The sequence below is a fragment of the Onychostruthus taczanowskii genome, unplaced genomic scaffold (genome assembly GCF_017590055.1).
Source record: "Onychostruthus taczanowskii isolate IOZ18803 unplaced genomic scaffold, ASM1759005v1 scaffold172, whole genome shotgun sequence".
NCBI lineage: Eukaryota > Metazoa > Chordata > Aves > Passeriformes > Passeridae > Onychostruthus > Onychostruthus taczanowskii.
The window spans coordinates 596,155-616,409 of record NW_024498929.1 but is presented as its reverse complement, the minus strand read 5'-3'; the positions used below and the strand labels follow the sequence as shown (position 1 = coordinate 616,409).

The following is a 20,255-nucleotide window of genomic DNA, read 5'->3' as shown; positions in this document are numbered from 1 at the left end:
GGGCGGCGCTGTGGGGGGAGCCGCTTCCGGCGAGGCGGGGCGGGGCGGCGGGGGCGGCGCGGGGGTCCCGGTGTTCCCGGTGTTCCCGGCGCGTCCCTAGCTGTCATGTCGGCCCTGGAGAAACAGCTGCATCTGGGCCGCCTCCCGCCTCGGCCCCCGCTGCCCGGCGGCGGCGGCCAGTCCGGGTCCAAGATGCGCATGGGGTAGGCGGAGGAAGGGCAGGGGCGGATGCGGATCGGGGGGAGTTCGGGGGGAGAGGTTACGGCGGAGCGGGGGCTCTGCGGGGCCGGGGCTCTGTTCCGGTCTGAGCGACGGGGGGTCTTTACTGGGGGGATCTGCGAGGAAGGGAGGCACGTTATTCCGGGTCTGGACGCAGGAAATGGGCATTATCGGGAGATCTGGACAGCGGGGAGCTCGTGCTGGGGGATCGGACAGGGAATGGGCATTGTCGGGGGATCGGACAGGGAATGGTCATTATCGGGGGATCGGACAGGGAATGGGCATTGTCGGGGGATCGGGACAGGGAATGGTCCTTATGGGGGATCGGACAGGGAATGGGCATTGTCGGGGGATCGGGACAGGGAATGGTCCTTATGGGGGATCGGACAGGGAATGGGCATTGTCGGGGGATCGGGACAGGGAATGGTCCTTATGGGGGATCGGACAGGGAATGGTCATTATGGGGGATCGGGACAGGGAATGGGCATTGTCGGGGGATCGGGACAGGGAATGGTCCTTATGGGGGATCGGACAGGGAATGGTCATTATGGGGGATCGGGACAGGGAATGGGCATTGTCGGGGGATCGGGACAGGGAATGGTCCTTATGGGGGATCGGACAGGGAATGGTCATTATCGGGGGATCGGGACAGGGAATGGTCATTATCGGGGGATCTGGACAGCAGGGAGCTCGTCCTGGGGGATCGGGACAGGGAATGGTCCTTATGGGGGATCGGGACAGGGAATGGTCATTATCGGAGGATCTGGACATCAGGGAGCTCGTCCTGGGGGATCGGGGCAGGGAATGATCACTACTGGGAGATCTGGACAGGGAATGGTAATTCTGGGGGATCTGGACAGGGAATGGTCATTCTGGGGGATCTGGACAGGGAATGGTCACTCTGGGGGATCTGGACAGGGAATGGTCATTCTGGGGGATCTGGACAGGGAATGGTCACTGCGGGATCTGGACAGGGAATGGTCACTGCGGGATCTGGACAGGGAATGGTCATTCTGCGGGATCTGGACAGGGAATGGTCATTCTGTGGGATCTGGACAGGGAATGGTCACTCTGCGGGATCTGGACAGGGAATGGTCACACCTGGATCAGGCTTCTCCAGCCGCAGAGGAATCAGTGCCCGGCGTATCCTCAGGCTGGGGGAAGGTGGCGGGTGCTGGGATCAGCTCTCCAGCCCTTTTCTCCCAGTCCTTTGCCATCACTGTTTGGAGGAAGGGTCCAGCACCGTGTCTGGGCAGTACCTCAGAGTGTGGCTGGGGGGAGAGGTGTGTGGAAATTCTCAGGAGTTGAATTCCTAAGCTGGAGTTGGACTTTGATAATCCTTGTTGAGGGTCCCTTTCCATGTCAGAATATTCCATGATTCTGTGAAATGGGATTTCTCAGCCGCAGGCACCCATGTGAAGGAGGTGTGCTCCACCAAGTGACTTTAATCCCTGCTTAAATCTGCATTTCGAGATGATGGAAAAGTCTGGGATACTTTAATCTCTTAAGCAGGGGTTGAGAGCACATTTTGGGAGCTGTGGGAGAAGTTTGATCTGCGTCTAAGGGTGTAACATGTATTAATTTATATAATTCTTCCTCTCTTCCCATGCACTGGAGGGGTTTTAAACACTGTCAGGGAAATTATTATGAATGAAACAAAATCCAGTGCTGCGGTTAAGGATCAAGAATTCCCCTGGAATCTTCCCTTGGAAGCAGTGGGGAGTAGTTGATAATCATGTTGTGGTTTGATTTGCCACCCAGTAAATCCCTTCACAGGTGATGTTCCTGTTGTGGGAGGCGCTGCACATCCAGCATGGAATGGCCTCGTCCGGAGGGGCTCGGGGCTTCTGGCAGAAGGAGACAAGAGGAAGTGGGATAGAAAGTTTAGCTTAGGCTGAGCTTATCCTTACCAAAGTGCAGTTCTGTTCAAACAAGTGCAAGATTCCCCCTGAGGAGAATTCCACCAAAAGATCTTGGGATTAGTTGTACAGGGAAAACACAGTGTGTTTGGCAGGTGTACAGGGCTGCACTGAAATAGTCCTTCAAAATTCAAACTTCCACAGGGAACAGAAATAACTACACTTAGGAAAATATTTATTTGCTGCATTAAGCATCTCACATTTATAAATGTGATTTATTTCTGTGCTTTCAATTTCTTGAATTGCAAGCCAGGCTTTTATAAAAATGGGTTTAACCTTAATATCCAAGAATGCCAGCAACTTGAGTTTTCCGTGGCTAAATCCTCTGACTGGTGTGTTGGGCACTTTCTTTTTATTCCCTTTTTTTCCCACCATGCAGGTCATCTTAATGTGACTGTGGTGTAGCTGAAAGCAGATCTTGAGAAGCAGAGGGTCAAGCATGTGAGATTGCTACAGAAAAATAGAATTTACTGAGAACTTCTTAACTGAAATAAAGTCATACATTTTTTGGCAATATGCTGTTAAAAGGTTAATGTGTGTTTCAGTAGTTCATAAAACAATGGCACCTGTTGCTGCATTTAAATGTGTGAAAATAAACTTGTTCCCAGCTTTTTCTTTAAAATTTATTCTTTTCTTGCTATTTTTTCAGTACAATCACTTCCTTATGTCTCTCTGTGGGAGAGTCTCATTTGAGAAGTCAAACTGGCCGAAGCAAATTGAATCCTTGAATTGTTCAGGCTGGAAAAGCCCTCTAAGATCCTGGAGTCCAACCTTCCCCCAGCGCTGCCACGGCCACCACCCCTGTCCCACGTCCCCAAGTGCCACATCCACACAGCTTTCAGTCCCTGCAGGGTGGGGACTCACCTGTGCCAGGCCTGGGCAGCCCTTTTGGGGAAGGAATTCTCCCTGATGTCCAGCGTGGCTCCTGTGGCATAGTTTGGAGTGGGCTTTGCGGGAGCATGGGATGCGCGCTGGAATTTCAGTGTATTTCATGGCACGTGGCATCGATTCCTGCTTTGCTAGCACAGTCCTCTGCTCCCTGGATTTAAGTGCTCTCCAGCAGAAATGATGGTTCCAAAAGGCCCTTTCCAAGGAGGCTGGAGCTTCTCTTTGGCTCGAGCAATATGTGAAACTCAGCCTCTGGGAGGAATTCTGTGTCCATTTCTTTAAGGAGCGCTCGTGGCCAAGGCTGTGTTGGGAATTGCAAGTGATTCCTTCGAATTGCTTGACTGAGGAAAACCAAAAACAAAATCAAAATCACAAAGCAAAACAAAATCAGGCTTATGGCCTGATTCTGTGTTCTGTGGGGAAATAGAATAATAGAATTTGTAAAGTAACCCCCCAGGGCAGCAGATTCTGCATTTCCTGTCTTGTTTTTTGCCTTTTGTTTTTTGCTAGTGGCTCATTCAGAGTTAAGCACCTGGATGGGATTTAAAAGTGAAAGTCAGTTTGTTGCTCCTTTCCAATGTGTGAGTAAAAATCACGTACAGTCTCTGAGGATCTTTCAATTATCTAGAAGGGCATGATTGGATCAGATCTGTGTAATTCAATCATGGCAATTCCTACTCATTTTTTCCTTTTTAATCCACTTTTCCCCCTTGGAATCCTTTTAATAAAAAAAAATTTTATGTATTCAGCATCTCTAAGGCAGAACTTAAGATACTGTCCTTGTCAATTTTTAGAATTTCTAAATACAACTTGTCAGCCGTGGCAGTTCTTACTTGTAGATGATGTTTGATTTGCTTGGGTTCAAATATGATGTGAGAATGAAATCTCCTGATTCATGCACTTGTTCTATATTTACTTTAGTAGTTTTAAATAGGGGCTCTCAGCAGAAAAAGGACCTTCTGAAAATGGCTTCTTCTGCTTGGTGCAACCTTTTTTTTTGTTTTTGTTTTTCATTTTAGGAAAATACGTGAAAGAAAACCCCTTCAAAAATTGGGGAGAGATTTGCTGAGCCATGTGGGCATCCTAAGGATTGAGGACATGATAAAGAGGACAAACTGCAAATAGGATAAAACAGAGGGTGCCCAGAATTTGTTTTGTAATTCCAGTTTAATATGCTGGCTGGCTGGCTGGCTTGGAGTTTAAGGATCAGTCTAGAAAAGTTATTATGTCAGATCCATTTCTGTTTTGGTTTGCTGGATACTTAAAAAACCTGTAATTAGTTCTGTCACCTTAAATATTGGTCAGCAAAATAGGGCTTCAACATAGGAAGGTGCAAAACCACAGCTGCTGTTTATTGGGCACACTTCTAATTTTGAATGTGTGTTGATGCTTCACTAAAAAAATCAGCTCTAGAAAAACTCCAAAGATTCTTTTCTTTGGAGAAATGTTTTTGCTCAACCCTCTGTGGTCACCTGGGATTTTGTGGAAAACTGCACATATATTCTGCCCTTTTGGGGGTTCAGTGTTAAACCTGAGGTCACTCACGTTTCCTCAGCATTGCTTGGATGCAAGTATTTTGTTTAAAATCATGATCAACACGTATTTGCATCAGAGGTGATGATAGTTTTTAATTCCCATCTCCTCTTCACTTTCTGCTCCAATTCCCTTGGCAGCACAGGAGTTCTGCTGTATGTTTTTCAATTCCCTTGGCAGCACAGGAGTTCTGCCAAGAGCTCCAGATACTTCACGTGTGACACAGCTACTAACATTTTCTCTGGAGGTGTTCACTCTTGTTAAGCTGAATTTGAGGCATTGCTAGGGAAGGGCTCGGCCTCGGTGCCGTGGGTTCCTCTTGCAGGTCATGGGATTCTCTCCATGGATCTGCCTCGGTATTTGCACCTGCCTGCCTCTTGCATGCAAATTCTGCTGTCAGAAATGGCTTTTGAAGGAGACACAAAAGTACTCATCCCGGGAAGTGTCCAGGGCCAGGCTGGATGGGCTTGGAGAGGCCTGGTCTGGTGAAAGGAGATTTTTTGGCACCCCCAAGAGGCTGCTGTGCTCCCCTGTGGCTGTCCATCCTGCGGCCCTGCTTCCACAAAAACGGGCTGGCTTGGCACACAGCTGATCGGTCAGCCACATCCCCCCCAGATTCCTGGTGCCACAGCAGTGCCAGGGCTGGGTCACCAGGGAGTCCTGCTGTCCCCCAGATTTATGGATCAGGTGGGAGGGGCTGTAGCCAGGCAGATGACAACATTTGCTGATCACCTGCAGTTGCTGAGGGCAGCGGAACCCAAAAGCAGCTGTAACGTGCTGTGCAAAAGTCTGGCTGCAGCTGAAATGCTGCATCTTGAAGGGTGATGGAATTTATTTTCGCTAGCTGCACATCCTACCTATTCAAAACCCAGAGAAGGGAAATCATCCAAGCTGTGGGCAGTTCTGTGCATCTCCAGAAAGAACCAGAACTGGTATGGAGAGAGCATGTGAGCAGGGCTGGGATGGCTTCCAGGGAAAAATTAAGCTTTGAATGTGGTATTTTTTTCCTTGATCAGACAATGAGATTAGGCTGAGGCAGTAAAAGAGATTAATATTTTCTGGATTTATGTAGGTGTGTGACTTCTCATTGTATTTAATTGAGATTTGACAAGAAGTCTGGAAACCCACAGGAGGGAATTTGGTCCATTCAGGGGGTGGCTGGTTTATGTCTCATATCCTAGAAACACCAGGGGAAACAGAAATTTTGTTTCTACAAAATTGAAAAGCTGCTTTGTCTGTAATTTTCTATTTCTTTAGGAAGCCAAGAATTCAGGAGAAACTTCTTCAGCAGGGATTTTTCTGCTCTGAAGGTCTTTCACCTCTCACGCCCATGCGTGATTTTAATATTCTGTGCTGCCTGCCTGCCTCCCCCAGAAGAGCTGAAGTGCAAAAACATGGTTAAAATGGTGCACTGTTACTCATCCTGTATCCTGGGCTCGAATTGAGCCTAATTATGCCACTTCCAAAATTAAGCACTACTCTTTTAGTCTTACTGAGTAAATACCAGCCTGAGAAACAAATTCTGCATCAACTGAGTCATCAGGAAAATTCTGATTGCAGAGCCTTTTGTCAGTAAGGGGGGTACAAGGAGAGGACACAGCTGCACCTTTTGAAGGAAGCAAAAAATAAATTGGTTTGTCAGCTGGGCACCTTTTGTCTGTGGGTCATTGCAAACTTGGAGGTGGTACTGGGACAGTATCACTGTTCTGTTTATTTTCCCTTGGCTTGGGTCTGTGTACACTAAATCACCATTGTTCAGTCTTCCTTGGAATTACTTGATGAGGAAAGTACTCTTTTCTCTGTTTCTGCTACATTTCCTTGATAGGAGCAACAACTGGGAGGGGAAAAAGGGGAGGATTCCTTCACTGACAGTAAAATTCTGAATATTGTGATTGCATGGGAAGTTCACTGATGCGCCGTTTGCTTCCAGTCCGAACTGTTGTGTAACACCAGCATGTTCTCTTCAGTGAGAGGAGGCCTGGATGCCAATTTCAGTGGAAGAATTTAAAAATAACTCTTTCTTGTGGGATTTTTTCTGTCTTGCAGCCCTGGAAGAAAGCGTGATTTTTCACCAGTGCTTTGGAGCCAGTACTTTGAGTCTATGGAGGACGTTGTGGTAGAAAATGACACTGGCAAGGATATATCCTTTTTGTTCCCCCATATTGAATTTGTCATAATCTCAGACACTGGGGAGGTATCATGGGTTTTTTTCATTTATTTGGGTTCTTCAGCTTTTTCATGTGTTCCTTCTCATCCTCCATTATGCCTCCTGCAGGGTTCAGTGTCAGGAAATAGAACTGTCCCTTCCAGGCTGACAGTTGAACTGTAGCTAGCAAGGCCAATTCCTGATATTGCTTCTTTAGTAATCATTAATGTTTAAAAAGTGTTTCCAACAGTCCAATAGCATATTTTGCAGGGAAACACTCATCAAGTTCTCATAATTCAAACCATATCAGGCCCAAAGCTGTTCATTGATTTTTATTAACTACAGTTAGTTTGGTGGCAGCAGTACAGCAGATAAACCTTGACAGAAACATGTGGATGTGAATAAATACTTCCAAATTTCTGGCCAAGGCAGAGGCTGTGGTGCCCTCAGTGTCTTCTGGCAGTGCCAGCCAGAGGTTTTTCTCTCCAAGACAGGAATGCCATTAGGAAAACCAAACGTCCAGGTCGCTTCTCTCCAAACACACTGGGAGGTGTGGGGTCTCCGTTCAGTGCCTGACACTGTGACTAACACCCAAGAGAAGTGTTGGGGTCTGTGCACACAGGGGATGTGCTGGAGCTCTAACCAGGGCTCTGGGGCAGAGCAGTGGGCACCAACCCAGTCATTCCTTCAGCTGCTTCCACAGGTCACATCTGTCCACAGCCTTTCACACGGGACCTCAAGCTTCTGCTGAAGGCAGCAGAATAAATCCTCAACAGCTAAGATTTGCTTGAATTTGGGATGCTTCTGTACACAACCTATCCAAACAGGTCCATTATGCTTTTTATTTTATATTAAACCTCGGGGGAGTGCACAGCCCTTCATCAAATGTGGACAAGGTGCCCATCATGAATCATGGAGCCACCAGAGCATGGTGTGGGTGGGAAAAGACCTTAAAGCCCATCCAGTGCCACCCCTGCCATGGTAGGGACACCTTTCCCTATCCCAGGCTGCTCCAAGCCCCATCCAGCCTGGCCTTGGACACTTCCAGGGATCCAGGGGCAGCCACAGCTGCTCTGGGCACACTATGCCAGGGCCTCACCATCCTCACAAGGAGGAATTTCTTATGAACATTTAATCTAAATCCTCCTTCTTATTTAAAACCATTTCCTTGCCCTCTCATTATTTTGCCCATGTAAAAAACAACTCTCCATCTTTTTTCCTAATGAATTTCCAGTTTTCTCTTAGTTCACTTCCCAGGCAGAAAAGGACAGGGGATGAGTGAATTTTATAGGGGGGGGAGAAAACCTGGGCAGCAGGAATACAACTCTTGAAGCTTAAACTGAGTTACATTTTTGTCCAGGTAATGCCTGAAAATTCCTGTTGGTCAGATAAATGAAGGGTAGAAATAAAGCACTGTTTGGTATTGCAAGCTCCAAAATTCATTCTACTGCCTTGAAGTAACTCTGTGGAATGTCCTTAACTGTTCATACACTTTTCGAATTTACAAAAGTGGCTTGGAGGGGCCTGTCTTGCTGCTGTTACACGGTGGAGGCCACTCTGCTCTGTCCTGGGCTGTGTTTACTGTGAGTAAAGCTGCTGCTCTGTAGCAAGAAATGTGTGGAGATGGAGCTCTCCGAGTGTGGAAGGCAGTTACCCATTCACCTCTGGGAAACACGGGAAAAAAGTATTTTAAAGATAACAACATTATCTTTGCTTGATTGGGGTTCTCAGGTGCAGGGAATGGAGGGTTTGGGCTGTCTTTAGGGGCTGGAAAATGCTAACCTGTGGATTCAGTGGGTCTGGGGAAAGCAGCTAACTGCTCCAGTCATTTAAAAATTGAATAGCTGAAAAATCAAAGTTAGAGGGCTGGGTAGCTTTGAGGTCTGGGTAGCTTTTGCCAGTTGTGTAGGTGGTTTTATTAAGAATCCCTCAGCAAATTCCTCCACGTCTGCTGGGCTGTTATTTAAATGATCAATGATTCCTGAACTCAGAAGTCTTGCTGTCAACCAAACACACCACTTCTCTGTGATGCCTGAAATAACTTAGTTAAATTGATCTGTCTGGGAGAAATTGAGCCATAATTGTGTTGCAATTATTATGCTCTGCCTTACCTGAAAAAGATTCCTCAGCTGTTTCCCCTGACCTCTTTGGACTAATCAATTTTTATACATTTCAGCCTGTAAAATTCTATCCTTTGGGAGCAAACTGAACCTGTACTCAAAGCAGCTGCACCACCTCTGTCAGCCACGGAGCCAAGAGTGTGGGGCTCGCAAAGCAAGAGAAGCCCTTTGATGTCTGTAATCCCACTGCTGTTCCAGTTCTCAGAGGTGCTGCAGGGCTTGAGTCTGTGATCCCAGGAAAACCACGTCATGTTTTACACACATGGAAGGACTGTCCTCGTTAGCAGTGGGATGCTCACAGGGATGGGGCTTTGGCCCATTAAGGACAGTCTCACAGAATATTTTTGCTTGTGTTGTGTAACACCCCATCCAGTTCAGGTTCAGCCATTTCAGTGGCTGTGAAGGGTTTTTAGGGAGTGCTTGTTGTTGCTAATCCCACTTTGCAAATATTCTCTCTGTTTCTCCTTGCAGTCTGCAATCATTAACAGGATCCAGTGTAGGATTGTGGCCTTAGACCTCCGAGGACATGGTAAGTCCGAGAAATAAATCTGGAGTCAAATCAGCGTGTTGCATGCTCCCATTTTTTAAAGGGATTCCTCTCAGGATGACTTGGAAAACATCATTAAGGCATCCCAATTCCGATTCAAAAGCAGGGATGGAAGACTGGCTTCTGTCAGAAGCTGAGACCCCCTGAACTTTTGCTTGAGACAGTGGTGGACTACTTCCTTCCACCAAGCCCTCTTTTGTAATTCATAACCTTTAAGTGGTCTTTGCCATGAGAAATCAGGACTGTTCTTTCATTTTAAGATCCATAAAGAACAGTTATGGGCAGCGTTTCCTACCTACAGTACCAAGTGTTCCTGTTAATTCTGTGTTTCTTAATTATTCATGTTCATTGCAGCAGGCTTGCTCTTCATATCTGTGCCTAAAAGCTTTGTACCATCACTGCTCTAAGTCCTGAGGGGGCCTGAAGCTTTTCAACTTAAGCGAACTTAACTTGGGTTGGGTTTTTTTCAGGAGAAACAAAAGTAAGGAATCCTGAAGATCTGTCTGCAGAGACTATGTCAAAGTAAGGAAACTTGCTCATTTCCCTTTTCACAAACCTCCCTTTCTCTCCTTGGCTGAACAATAAACTACTTGAGGGCTCACAGCCTTCATTCAGAGGAGCTGGAAGACAGTTTAATTGCATGTGATTCCCGTAGTTATCCCTCCTCTCCTTCCATTCTGGGACAGTTGGAAATTATGTCCCTCCCAGCTGAGTCAGATTCCAAGAACTGGAGTTGTTCTCCCAGGATTTTTAAACACTGAGTACTTTAAACCTGCCCCATGCTGGAGAGTTCCTAAGGGAGGTGGAATGCTTCCCTTAGACATCCAGGGGTATTTTAGCCTGAAATCACCAGTTTGACTCTTCCTCAGCCCCAGTGTTCAGAGTGGGCCCACACTGGCCTGGTAACACCCCCGAAGTCTGGGTCACAGACACAGGATTTTCAAGCATAGAATTGCTTTTTCAAACTGTCATGACCCGCTTTGGCATGCAAATCCATCCCCCTCTTGACAAAACTGTAAGAAAAGCAAATACCCACTGCTAAGCACATTATGTTCTGCCCATATTTAGTACAAAGAGACTCTTTGCTGTGACTACAACTAAATGATGAAGGATTTTGTAACCTTCCCATGGACAAATCCACTTGGTTTGTTGAGGGGAGGCCATGTGTGAAATGTATTCTGACTTCCATTGTATACCTTATTCCTGCTGCTTTTGCCTTGTCAGATCCTGATGTGTAACTGTCCTGAGGAGATGCTGGATTAAATAATTAGAGTATTTTAGATCTGGAGCAGCATTGCTGTGGGGGGAAAGCAACTTCCTTTTGTTTTGAAACCTTCCCCTCTTCTTAGCAATGAGCTAGAAACTTAGTCCTGAGTATCTTTTAATTAGGAGCCTTAAATTATAGCTGGTGTTCCTGTTCTTCTAAATCAAATCCTCACACAATTTTCTCTAGCAGAGCAAACAAGCTGGTCAACCTGTTCATTTTTTTCACTTTCTTTCCATTTTCAATAAAAATGGAATAATTTATTTCAATGAAAATTGCTCAGTTCTCAGCTTCCTCTGAATGGCTGTAGTCAGGAAAGCCAGCTGGGGGGATGTCTTTAAAGTGCTCTTCAGGAGATTTCAGCTGTTAGCTCTGCTGCTGTTCTGGGGTTTGGGAATCATACCAGCCAGGTTTTCCGTCCTGGGAAAAGTGTCAAGAAGTGACAGCTTCAGTTTAACAGTAAGGGCCTTTTGGGAAGGGTGAGGAAATTGCCCCTTGCCTATCTATGCTCACAGAGAGTCTCAATCTTTTTGCTCATGCTCAGTGTTGTTCATCTTTGCCACAGTCAGCAGGGCCCAGTTATTTTTCTCTCTCTAATTCCAGTTTCTTTTAAGAACAATGAATTTTTTGGTTTGTGCTTCCATGCAAGATGATTTGACAGCTTTTTCTCACCTTTTATTTAACATCCCCACCAGCAAGTGTCAGCCTAAAATGTTTTCTACAAGGAATCACAGAATTTGTGCTGGGAGGGACTGTAAATTTCATCCACATGGGCAGGGACACCTTCCACTAGACCAGGCTGCTCGAACATCTTTTAAATTAGTATCTCTTAAGTGAGGATTCTGTTACCAGAAGGGGAAAGGACACGGCTGCCCCGGCCAGCAGCCTGCCCGCTGGTGGGCAGGGCGCGGGTGGGCAGGGCGCGGGTGGGCAGGGTGCGGGGCGCGGCTGTGTCCTGGCGGAGGTGCCAGGCGCGTTTGCTGTGCCGCAGGGACGTGGGCAGCGTGGTGGAGGCGCTCTACGGGGACCTGCCGCCGCCCATCATGCTGATCGGGCACAGCATGGGGGGAGCCATCGCCGTGCACACCGCCGTGGCCAACCTGCTGCCCAGCCTGCTGGGGCTCTGCATGATCGACGTCGTGGAAGGTGAGCGAGCGAGCCGCCGCCGCGCCGGCTGCTGCCTCCCAGCCCTCCTCTCAGCCACAAACCCCCAGTGCAGAGGGGTCTGCCCCTCCTTTAAACCCACTCCGTCCTCCCAGCAGATCCTGCAAGCACAAAAATCTTTCCAGGGTGACCCCTCCTTTTCCTTGTCCTTTACCTTTTTTCCCTTGTCCTTTTCCATTTCCTTTACCTTTTCCTTTTCCCAGGTGTACTCTCTCTGTTTGCTTTTTTCCTGCTAATGTCACAGAATCAGAGGATCAGCTAGATTGGAAAAGACCTTTGAGATCACCGAGTCAAACTTAGGATCTAACACCACCTTGTCTGTTAGACTGTGGCACTAATTTCTTTGAAACACTTTCTTGGTGGGGAGGAGGGTGGCTTTTGCTGTAATGCTCGGTGCTGCTAAATGATTGCTGCTTTCTCTTACTGTCTGAACATCCTACCTATTCAAATAGTAATTTTCCAATATGACTTTTGGCTTAGAAATACTAATCTGTACTTTCCTTACCAGCATTAGATCACTGGGGAGATCCAGCTCTCTGTGAGGGTGTTGCAGCCAGTTTTGTATAGAGGGATGTGGCAATAATTTCATCAGATGCCATGAAGTTGATGAAGATGATGCCATTTGCTTTTAGGTACCGCCATGGATGCCTTGAACAGCATGCAGAACTTCCTAAGGAGTCGTCCCAAAACATTCAAGTCGCTCGAGAATGCCATTGAGTGGAGGTAAAGCTTGGGCTCAGTCTCTGGAATCACTTGTCTTTGTAGCCTGACTCCTGAAGGAAACAAAGTTTATATAATTTGGCTGTTTACAGGCCCTCTCCCAGCCCTCTGCCATGGGTTTAACCCTATTTCACCGTTTCCCCACCTCAGCTACAGTGACAAGGGGAGGTTCACATCACTTTGGAGTGAGCCACTCTGTTCAGTCTGAGAGTAGGAGCTTTGGGAATGGTTTGGGGAAATCTTGAGCTGTAGAGGAGTTTAACTCCTGTTTCTGGGCCTGCTGATTCTAGAAACTCTTCAGTAAATATTTCTGTCTTATGATGTTTTTTTCCCTAGTGTAAAAAGTGGACAGATAAGAAATCTCGAATCTGCCAGAGTTTCTATGGTCGGTCAAGTCAAACAGTAGGTGGCCTTTGGTTTATTTCATTTACTTTTTTAAAATATTTTTTTTTTCTGTCTTACAGGAGTTTAACTCCTGTTTCTAGGCCTGCTGATTCTAGGAACTCCTCAGTAAATATTTCTGTCTTATGATTTTTTTTCCCTAGTGTAAAAAGTGGACAGATAAGAAATCTCGAATCTGCCAGAGTTTCTATGGTCGGTCAAGTCAAACAGTAGGTGGCCTTTGGTTTATTTCATTTACTTTTTTAAAATCTTTTTTTTTTTTTTCTGTCTTATAATACCCTTGCTACATAAGTGCACTTGAAAATGAAAATTTCTTCAAGCAAAATTGCTGAACAGCTATGGTTTAATCCTGGGTGGTGTTTTGGTTTGGATTTTTCCTTTTGTCAGGGAATCAGTTTCTGATTTTATTTTCACAGGTGCGAAGGGGCTGACAGTCCTGAATGCCCTAAAGCCATAGTAGAGGGAATTATTGAGGAAGAGGAGGAGGAGGACGAGGATGAGGAAGGAGGAGGCTCTGTCAACAAAAGGAAGAAAGAGGATGACACAGAGGTTGGGAGCTTGTTGCTGTGTTTTCAGCTTGCCCTGCAAGAGCTGTCACCTGCGGTTATCCAAATCATTCTGATATGAAGGAGCCACTCCAGGGAGAGAAAACTGGATGAGAGCCAAGCCCAAATGTTCAGACAATTTGTGAGCTATTTGTGTCACTAAAAAATAGCAAATTGATTGCCCTGAATCCTGCAGTCTTCTGAAGGCTCTTCTCCTCTTGGTGTAGCTCTTTCTGACTTCCTTGATGCCTACTCATGTACTTTGATTTAGACAGAGATGTAGAAGCAAGGAGGGTCATCCCTGGAAGTGTGTAATCCACCAGAGGGAGCCCGTATTTTTTTATTTTTTATATCTCTGTATGTATGCATTTCCAGGTGGCTCCCTGAGCTGGTTTTCTTTCTGCTGTTTGACTGATCACTAATGCAGAGCTCTCTCTCCTCCCTGCAGACAAAGAAGGAGCATTTGTACACGTGGCGAATCGAACTGGCCAAAACAGAAAAGTACTGGGATGGCTGGTTCAGGGGTTTATCCAACCTCTTCCTGAGCTGTCCGACTCCAAAGCTTTTGCTTTTAGCTGGTACGTGTCCCTTCCAGTCCTGGGGTGCACTTCAGGGATGTCACACTTGCATTTCAGAGGACAGGGTCAGCACTGAGCTGCAGTGTTTCCTGGGAATACCGGGGCTTCTCTGTGTCTCCTGAAATAGCGTGGTGTGATCTGAACTTCTCCAGTGAAAGTCAAATACAGCTGTAAGCCCTTTTTGTACCTTAATAGCAAATACAGTATGTAAATATCCTTTTAAGTTATAGGGAGGGCTGTGCTCTTGCATTTTTTGGCTGTGCTTCTTTCCTGTAACTTTACTCTCTCAAGGTGCAGCAGTGAAATGTCCTTGTCGTGGGTGTCAGAAGTGTTTATTTTCTGTTCTTCAATCTAATGTCTCTTTTAAAATGCAGAGTAAAGCCTGGCTCAGAGAACTGTATTCTCTCTGGCTGTTCTCCAAAACATTTGTGTATTTGATTGTAGGTGTTGACAGGCTGGATAAAGATCTGACCATTGGACAGATGCAAGGTAAGTATTTAATATTGCTCTTCAGCCTTACTGTAATGCTCTTTTTGCGTGACAGCTTGTTGCTGTGGGTACAGTCAATATCCAAACAAACGGGCATTAAAGAATTCGTCCCTCCCAAAGTGTTCTCCTACTGTGGCCAAGGAAAGGTGGGGAAGGTGAGGAGGGAAAGGTTCAGTTCAAAGGGCTGTTGCTGTGGGTTTTGTTCAATCTAGTATTCAGTGCTCCCAGCAGTGGAGCTGCTACCCTTCTCTAGGATCAAAATGATTGCCTGTGAGGGCTGATTTCTAATCCATTTTTTCCCTTTCTAGCTACATTCCTGATGTTCCTAGCTAGAACACTTGGGACCATTCAAAACTGCCCCATCTCCCAGTGTTTCTGACAGACAGCAGACCAAGATTAAGCATCGTCATTCTTGTTTTGGGGTTTGGGTTGGGATTTTTCCTCCCATCCCTGCTTTCCAGAGCAACCAGTACTAGATAGTAGTATTGGATAGCAGGATAAACATTACCTTAAGGTAAATCTGGTGAGAGTTCTAACTCTTGACACTTGCCTGTATTGAGAAGCTCTGAGAAGTTCAGCTTCATTTTAACTCCTGGGAACCTGTTCTAGTTATACCTGGAGAAGGTGAATTAAGCAGCTGGTCCATGTTTTCTCTGGAGATCACGGGCTGTGATGGTGTGGAGTCTGCCCAGACTTCCTGCCATCCCTTTTCCAAAGGGGCCTCTTTTCCAGCTACATTTAGTGAGGTCAGTTGGTGCAGAGCGTGAGATCCGTGTGCTGACTCTCTCAATCCACAGGGAAGTTCCAGATGCAGGTTCTCCCACAGTGTGGCCACGCAGTCCATGAAGACGCTCCGGACAAGGTGAGCCCCACTGTGGGGTTGAAGCTACATAAGCCACGATCTGAAATGCAAGAAAAGGATCTGTTCCTTACCATGCAGCAGAGATCATACTTCAGGGGCATCTTTTGGCACGACAACTGGCTTTCACAAGCAGCTTGGATTTTTTAGCTGTTTGGGAAGCCCTGGCTAAGATGTTACATGCCACAGGGCTGGGCTATGGATTTAACTCTGAGGCTCGTGGTGATGTACCTAATTCCACCCATGTGGAGTGTGGATTTCTCCTCCCTTCCTTTCCTCATGCAGTTCCCCACTTCCCTTGCACTAAGCTGCAGCTTTGGGGGTTGGTCTGTGTTTTGCTGAGTTGGGTGGCTCACATTTTCCAAATAGAAACCAAATGTTCCTGCAGCAGCTTTGACAGAGCAGTGCTGCTTCTGGGCACTGCTGGAGTTTGTGTCCAGATGGAAGCAGGAATGCGGTGCAGCCATTGGAGCCTGTGGTTGGGAGCACATCTGGTTTTAAACCTCATTCTGCACTGACAGCTGTGTTAAAACTCAGCCTTTCTGTGCTTCAGTTTAACAGTCTGAAATAGGTATTTTTATCTAAACGTACTGAGTTCTTAAGCTGTAACTCTTTTTTTATACATTCTGAGCAATATTGACCAGGCTGGACGGGGCCTGGAGCAGCCTGGTCTAGTGGAAGGTGCCCCTGCCCATGGCAGGTGTTGGAACTGGATGAGCTTTAATGTTCCTCCCACCCCAAACCATTCCAGGTTACTGTCTGGCACCCTGAATTTACCTTTCCTCCCTGCTAAACTTAGACATTGTTTTAAGAATTACTGAAATGGGTGGAGAAAAGGTTTGGTCACTTCTTGATGGCAGGCTCAGTGTCTGGTGTGTTACACAGAGCTCTTGTTTAAAACTGCCTGGGTTTTGTCTTCTCTTTGTGTCCCTTTAAATCCTGAGCTATTTTTCTCCCTTCTCTCAGGTTGCTGAAGCCGTTGCAACGTTCCTGATCCGTCACAGGTTTACAGAGCCCATTGGTGGATTCCAGTGGTAAGGCTCCATGGAGTTGTGTCCCTGAGCAGAGCTCCTGCTCTCACTGCCTGTTTGGCTCTCGAGGTGGGAGGCTGGAATTTTAGCATGGTGCTAAAAACCACAGATAAACAAACAGCTCTGAATCACAGCCAGTAATACATTCGGTGTTTGTGTTCCTTTTAAATGTCTCATGTATTTACATGTGCTGATGAAACCTCCTTCCTTGGAAGGGAGGAGCAAAGCAGATTTCCTTCTTTATAGCCTGCCAGAAAGCAAAATGCCAAATTTTATGGCAGTTAGCTTAAATAATATTTCATTAAGTAACCAAGGCCCTGTGTTGTGGAAACAACTTGCACCACACTCCCTTTGCTAAGAAATACTGGTGAGATGAGGCAGGTAAAGCCGTGTGCTTCACTTTGCAGACATTCCATACTTATCCATGTGTTTTCTTACCAAAATGGCCTGTGGAAGCCAGGCCCCTGTGATCAGCCAGGCAGTGAGAGAAGGGTGTGATTGATAAGCTTGATAGTGTAGGTTGATGTGTAAATAGGGAGAGAGGGAGAAGACCTAAGGACTTTTCAGCTAAATTTGGGTTGTTGCAGAGTTTGCAGAGAATACCTTGATGCTAACGTGGAGTCTTTCTTCCATTCTCTTTTTTGCCTCCTAGTGTGTTTCCTGCTTGTTAATATCCTGGTGTTTTCCAGCACTGATTCCCATTGTAAATAAACTGCACCAGAGGCCACTGTGATGTATCCATATCCTCTCATCTCCCAGTCCAGCAGCAGTGAGAAGTTGGTGTGAGATTCATCCCCTAGAACTAGCTCTCCAGAATATCTAAATTCTTAGGGACTTCCTTGCTGGGAAGCAGCTTCTACTGAAGACCATGAAAAGCTCTTCAGGCCCTTGGAACTGGGATCCTCTTTTCTGCTGCCACAAGGAAAGACCTCCTGGAATCCCACGTAGTCAATCATGCCGGTCTCCACCGATTCTCAGGCTTTCTTGGACCCAGCTGCAGAGGGCTGTTGGCAGTCCAGATCCACTGAGGGCATTGCAGCACAGCCAAAGGCTTCAGGATTTCTCCGTGGAATCACTGAATCATCTTGGAAGTGCCCCTTAGATTTGTGTTTTATACATACAATTTTTTTTCCCCTAAAGCAGACGAGGAATGGGCTTCACTGGGAGCTCAGGCTTCATCTCACCAGCGCCAGCCTTAGGGGTTAAGCTGTGGGAAAAGCCTGGAGGCCACTTTCCTGGGCAAAGTTGGATGGGATTGTAAATCTAAAAGGCGAGGGGGGGACTGTGAGCTCCATTTCAGAGTCTTGTAGTTTGTCAGGTGCTCGTTTCAAATCCTCTCTGGGAAGGAGAGCGTGAATAACTCCATCTGCTACAGACACATCCCAGGCCAGAGGACTGTGAACCTGCATTTTTGGGGAACACCCAAGAGAGCAGGGACAATGTGGTCAACAGGCAGTTTGCCTGTTTTCTGCCCCTGGAATGTGTTTGTTCTTCCCTTCTTGTAGCTGCCACACACAACTGGGCAGAGATCAGCGCCTTTGGGATGGAAAAACATGGAATGGGCTGTAGGAAAAACCCTGGGAGAGCTTGGAGTCAGTCCTGCTGATGTTGATGCAGAGGTGTAGGCAGCTTTTCTCCCCAGTATTAGAGGAAGGACCTTGTTCCCACTGTTGCTTCCTAGATCATTTTGCTGCCTGACTTCCAGAATTCCATGTGCACAGAGAGCTTTTCTTCAGGGTTCAGTTATCCACAGACAGTTCCTGGGCTTGCTTTCACCCAAGAGTCACTTTTGAGTGTAAGAGCAGACATGTTTTGGAGCAGTTTTCCTCAATATTTTGCTGGTGGATGTGTGAAATCCCTTTTTTTGCCTGGTGTCCATAACCCCTTGCTGCTGTCCGATGATTTTAACCCTGCTCTGCCGAGGCAAAGTTCTGTGGTGATTTGGGAGCTGCTGAGGTGTGCATCCCATGACAAGAGCCACCAGGAATTCTTGGCACTTGAGAGGTGCAGGTGGGACAAAGGGTTTAACCGTGGCCTTGGGCCCGGTGGAGCTCCACTGAGCTGTGATTCAGCAGGCACAGCAGCCGTGGTGGCCTTGCTCCCTTGTCCCTTCCCTGACACATCAGGTTGGGAAGCGCCTGGATTAGAGGCAGGAAAGCCTCATTGCAGACAGGAATGCCCTCCTGGCACTTTGGCACTCAGGTGTGACAAGAGCAATTGCTGGCTCTCTGCGCTTCCCTCTGTGAGTCACCGCGTCAATGCATTAATTTGATGTCGCGTCCACCCTGGTCTAGTTCCTGATGGATTCAATGGATCTTCAGTAGCCAAGATGCAAAATAGTTCTTTCCCCAGCCGTGTCCCCACAATGGCCAAAATTCCCTTTTGCAGGAGACTCCTTTGTTCAGATTGTTAGGGATGAACTTATCCAGCGTGTCTATCCAGTCTCACTTCCCGGGATCATCCTCATGAATGATCGTGGTGAAGTCACATTCCTCCGTGGTGAAGTAACTTGGAGAGTCTGACTTGGAGTGATTCCTCGGTTATCCCTTTGATTTGTGAGCTCGTAAAAAAGCCCGACCAAACGGAACCCTCTGTGGAAAGCCTGTCAGTTTTGTATTCTGTAGAAGCACCACTGGAAAAGGAAAGATTTCTGAAATCCTGTGGGCTGCCTGGGATTCTGTTTTGCTGTTAACATTGAGTGAGTGAAAAGAAAATAAATATTTCAAGAGCCTATTGAAGTGACTGGTGCGTCGCTCCGTGCCAGCTCCCAGCCCTGCCCTGCATAGGTGGCTGTTCAGGGATTCATGGTACTGATTAAAAAATGGATTCCAGGGACAGCAGCAGCGCTGTGGGGGTGGGTGGAAGGGAAATTCCTTTCGGCTCTGTCAAGCCATGTACATTTTTGAGACTGGACTTTTGTCTGAGAAGCATTAATGCTCCTGCTGCAGTTTCCAGGGGGCTGCAGGCTGGGATAAATGACATTTGGTGAAGGGAACACAGGCTGTGGTAAAAGTAACTGCAGAGAGAAGGAGTCTTCACTCTGGCTCACGAGAAACGGGGACACAGAGAAATTCCTCCCCAAAACTCCCAGCTCTGCATTTTTCCGGCAGCCTTTTGATTACTTAGAAACCTCTCTTGGTTTTGTTTCACTTGTTGGATTGAGGATCAGTGGCAGCTTTCCCAATGGAGGATCCCAAGGTTTGGCAGGAGCAGGAGATGCACTTTGGGATGCTGGTCTGTTGCAGCCTTCATTTTAATTGAATAAATTAAATAAATAAATGTCTGAGACCTAGGATGGGTTTTGCCAGATTATGTGTACTGGACAAAGCCATAGGGATTTGCAGAAGACTGGAGCATTGGGATTGTTGGAAAAAGATTATTTCCTCTATTGCCAAAGCAGGTACTCTTGCTTTGAATAAATCAGCCCTCGAGTAAGGAATTAAACTCAGGCCTGGGGCTCTGCAGCTGGAATTTTCCCCTCAGATTGTGACAGGGGGTCTGCAGAGGTGATGCAGCAATAGGAAAAGTTGTTATTTTTCCCCTTTTGGCCAGCGAAAGGCTTGGACAACCTGAGGAAGCCCATTCCAGCCCTGCTTCCCACATGTTTGTGATTTGCAAGCAGTATTGGGATGACTTGAAAAAATTGGAGCAGTGCAACACAGACCTTGGAGAATCCCCCACAGGAGGACTGACTGGGTACTAGGGAGAAGTTTTTGTACAATTTAGGCCTTGGCACAGAGTGCCCAGAGAGGCTGTCCCTGGATCCCTGGAATGTCCAAGGCCAGGCTGGATGGGGCTGGGAGCAGCCTGGGACAGTGGAAGGTGTCCCTG

At 46.9% G+C, this 20,255-nt stretch overlaps 1 protein-coding gene and 1 long non-coding RNA gene across 3 annotated transcripts in view; one reads left to right on the top strand and one right to left on the bottom strand.

Annotated features, from left to right (window-relative positions):
- The window catches only part of PPME1 (protein phosphatase methylesterase 1), a 20,607-nt gene extending 1,452 nt beyond the window's left edge, over positions 1-19,155 (top strand). The window contains exons 1-14 of one of the 2 annotated variants that reach the window (XM_041400121.1): positions 22-203; positions 6,606-6,699; positions 8,196-8,288; positions 9,297-9,354; positions 9,843-9,894; positions 11,628-11,782; positions 12,433-12,523; positions 12,857-12,922; positions 13,339-13,471; positions 13,916-14,045; positions 14,490-14,534; positions 15,332-15,396; positions 16,360-16,427; positions 17,077-19,155. In XM_041400121.1, coding sequence (XP_041256055.1) covers positions 106-203; positions 6,606-6,699; positions 8,196-8,288; positions 9,297-9,354; positions 9,843-9,894; positions 11,628-11,782; positions 12,433-12,523; positions 12,857-12,922; positions 13,339-13,471; positions 13,916-14,045; positions 14,490-14,534; positions 15,332-15,396; positions 16,360-16,427; positions 17,077-17,095 — 1,167 coding nt within the window. In that variant the 5' untranslated portion in view covers positions 22-105 and the 3' untranslated portion in view covers positions 17,096-19,155. Of the gene's footprint in view, positions 1-21; positions 204-6,605; positions 6,700-8,195; positions 8,289-9,296; positions 9,355-9,842; positions 9,895-11,627; positions 11,783-12,432; positions 12,524-12,856; positions 12,923-13,338; positions 13,472-13,915; positions 14,046-14,489; positions 14,535-15,331; positions 15,397-16,359; positions 16,428-17,076 lie in introns of those variants that run through there. The other variant, XM_041400122.1, reaches the window with a different exon arrangement.
- LOC121333611 lies at positions 1,342-12,443 on the bottom strand. The gene is made up of 3 exons (XR_005952332.1): positions 12,306-12,443; positions 3,003-3,367; positions 1,342-2,066 (listed from the first exon to the last, which is right to left on the bottom strand). It is a non-coding gene; the product is annotated as an uncharacterized LOC121333611 (long non-coding RNA).
- Positions 19,156-20,255: the final 1,100 nt, after the last annotated feature.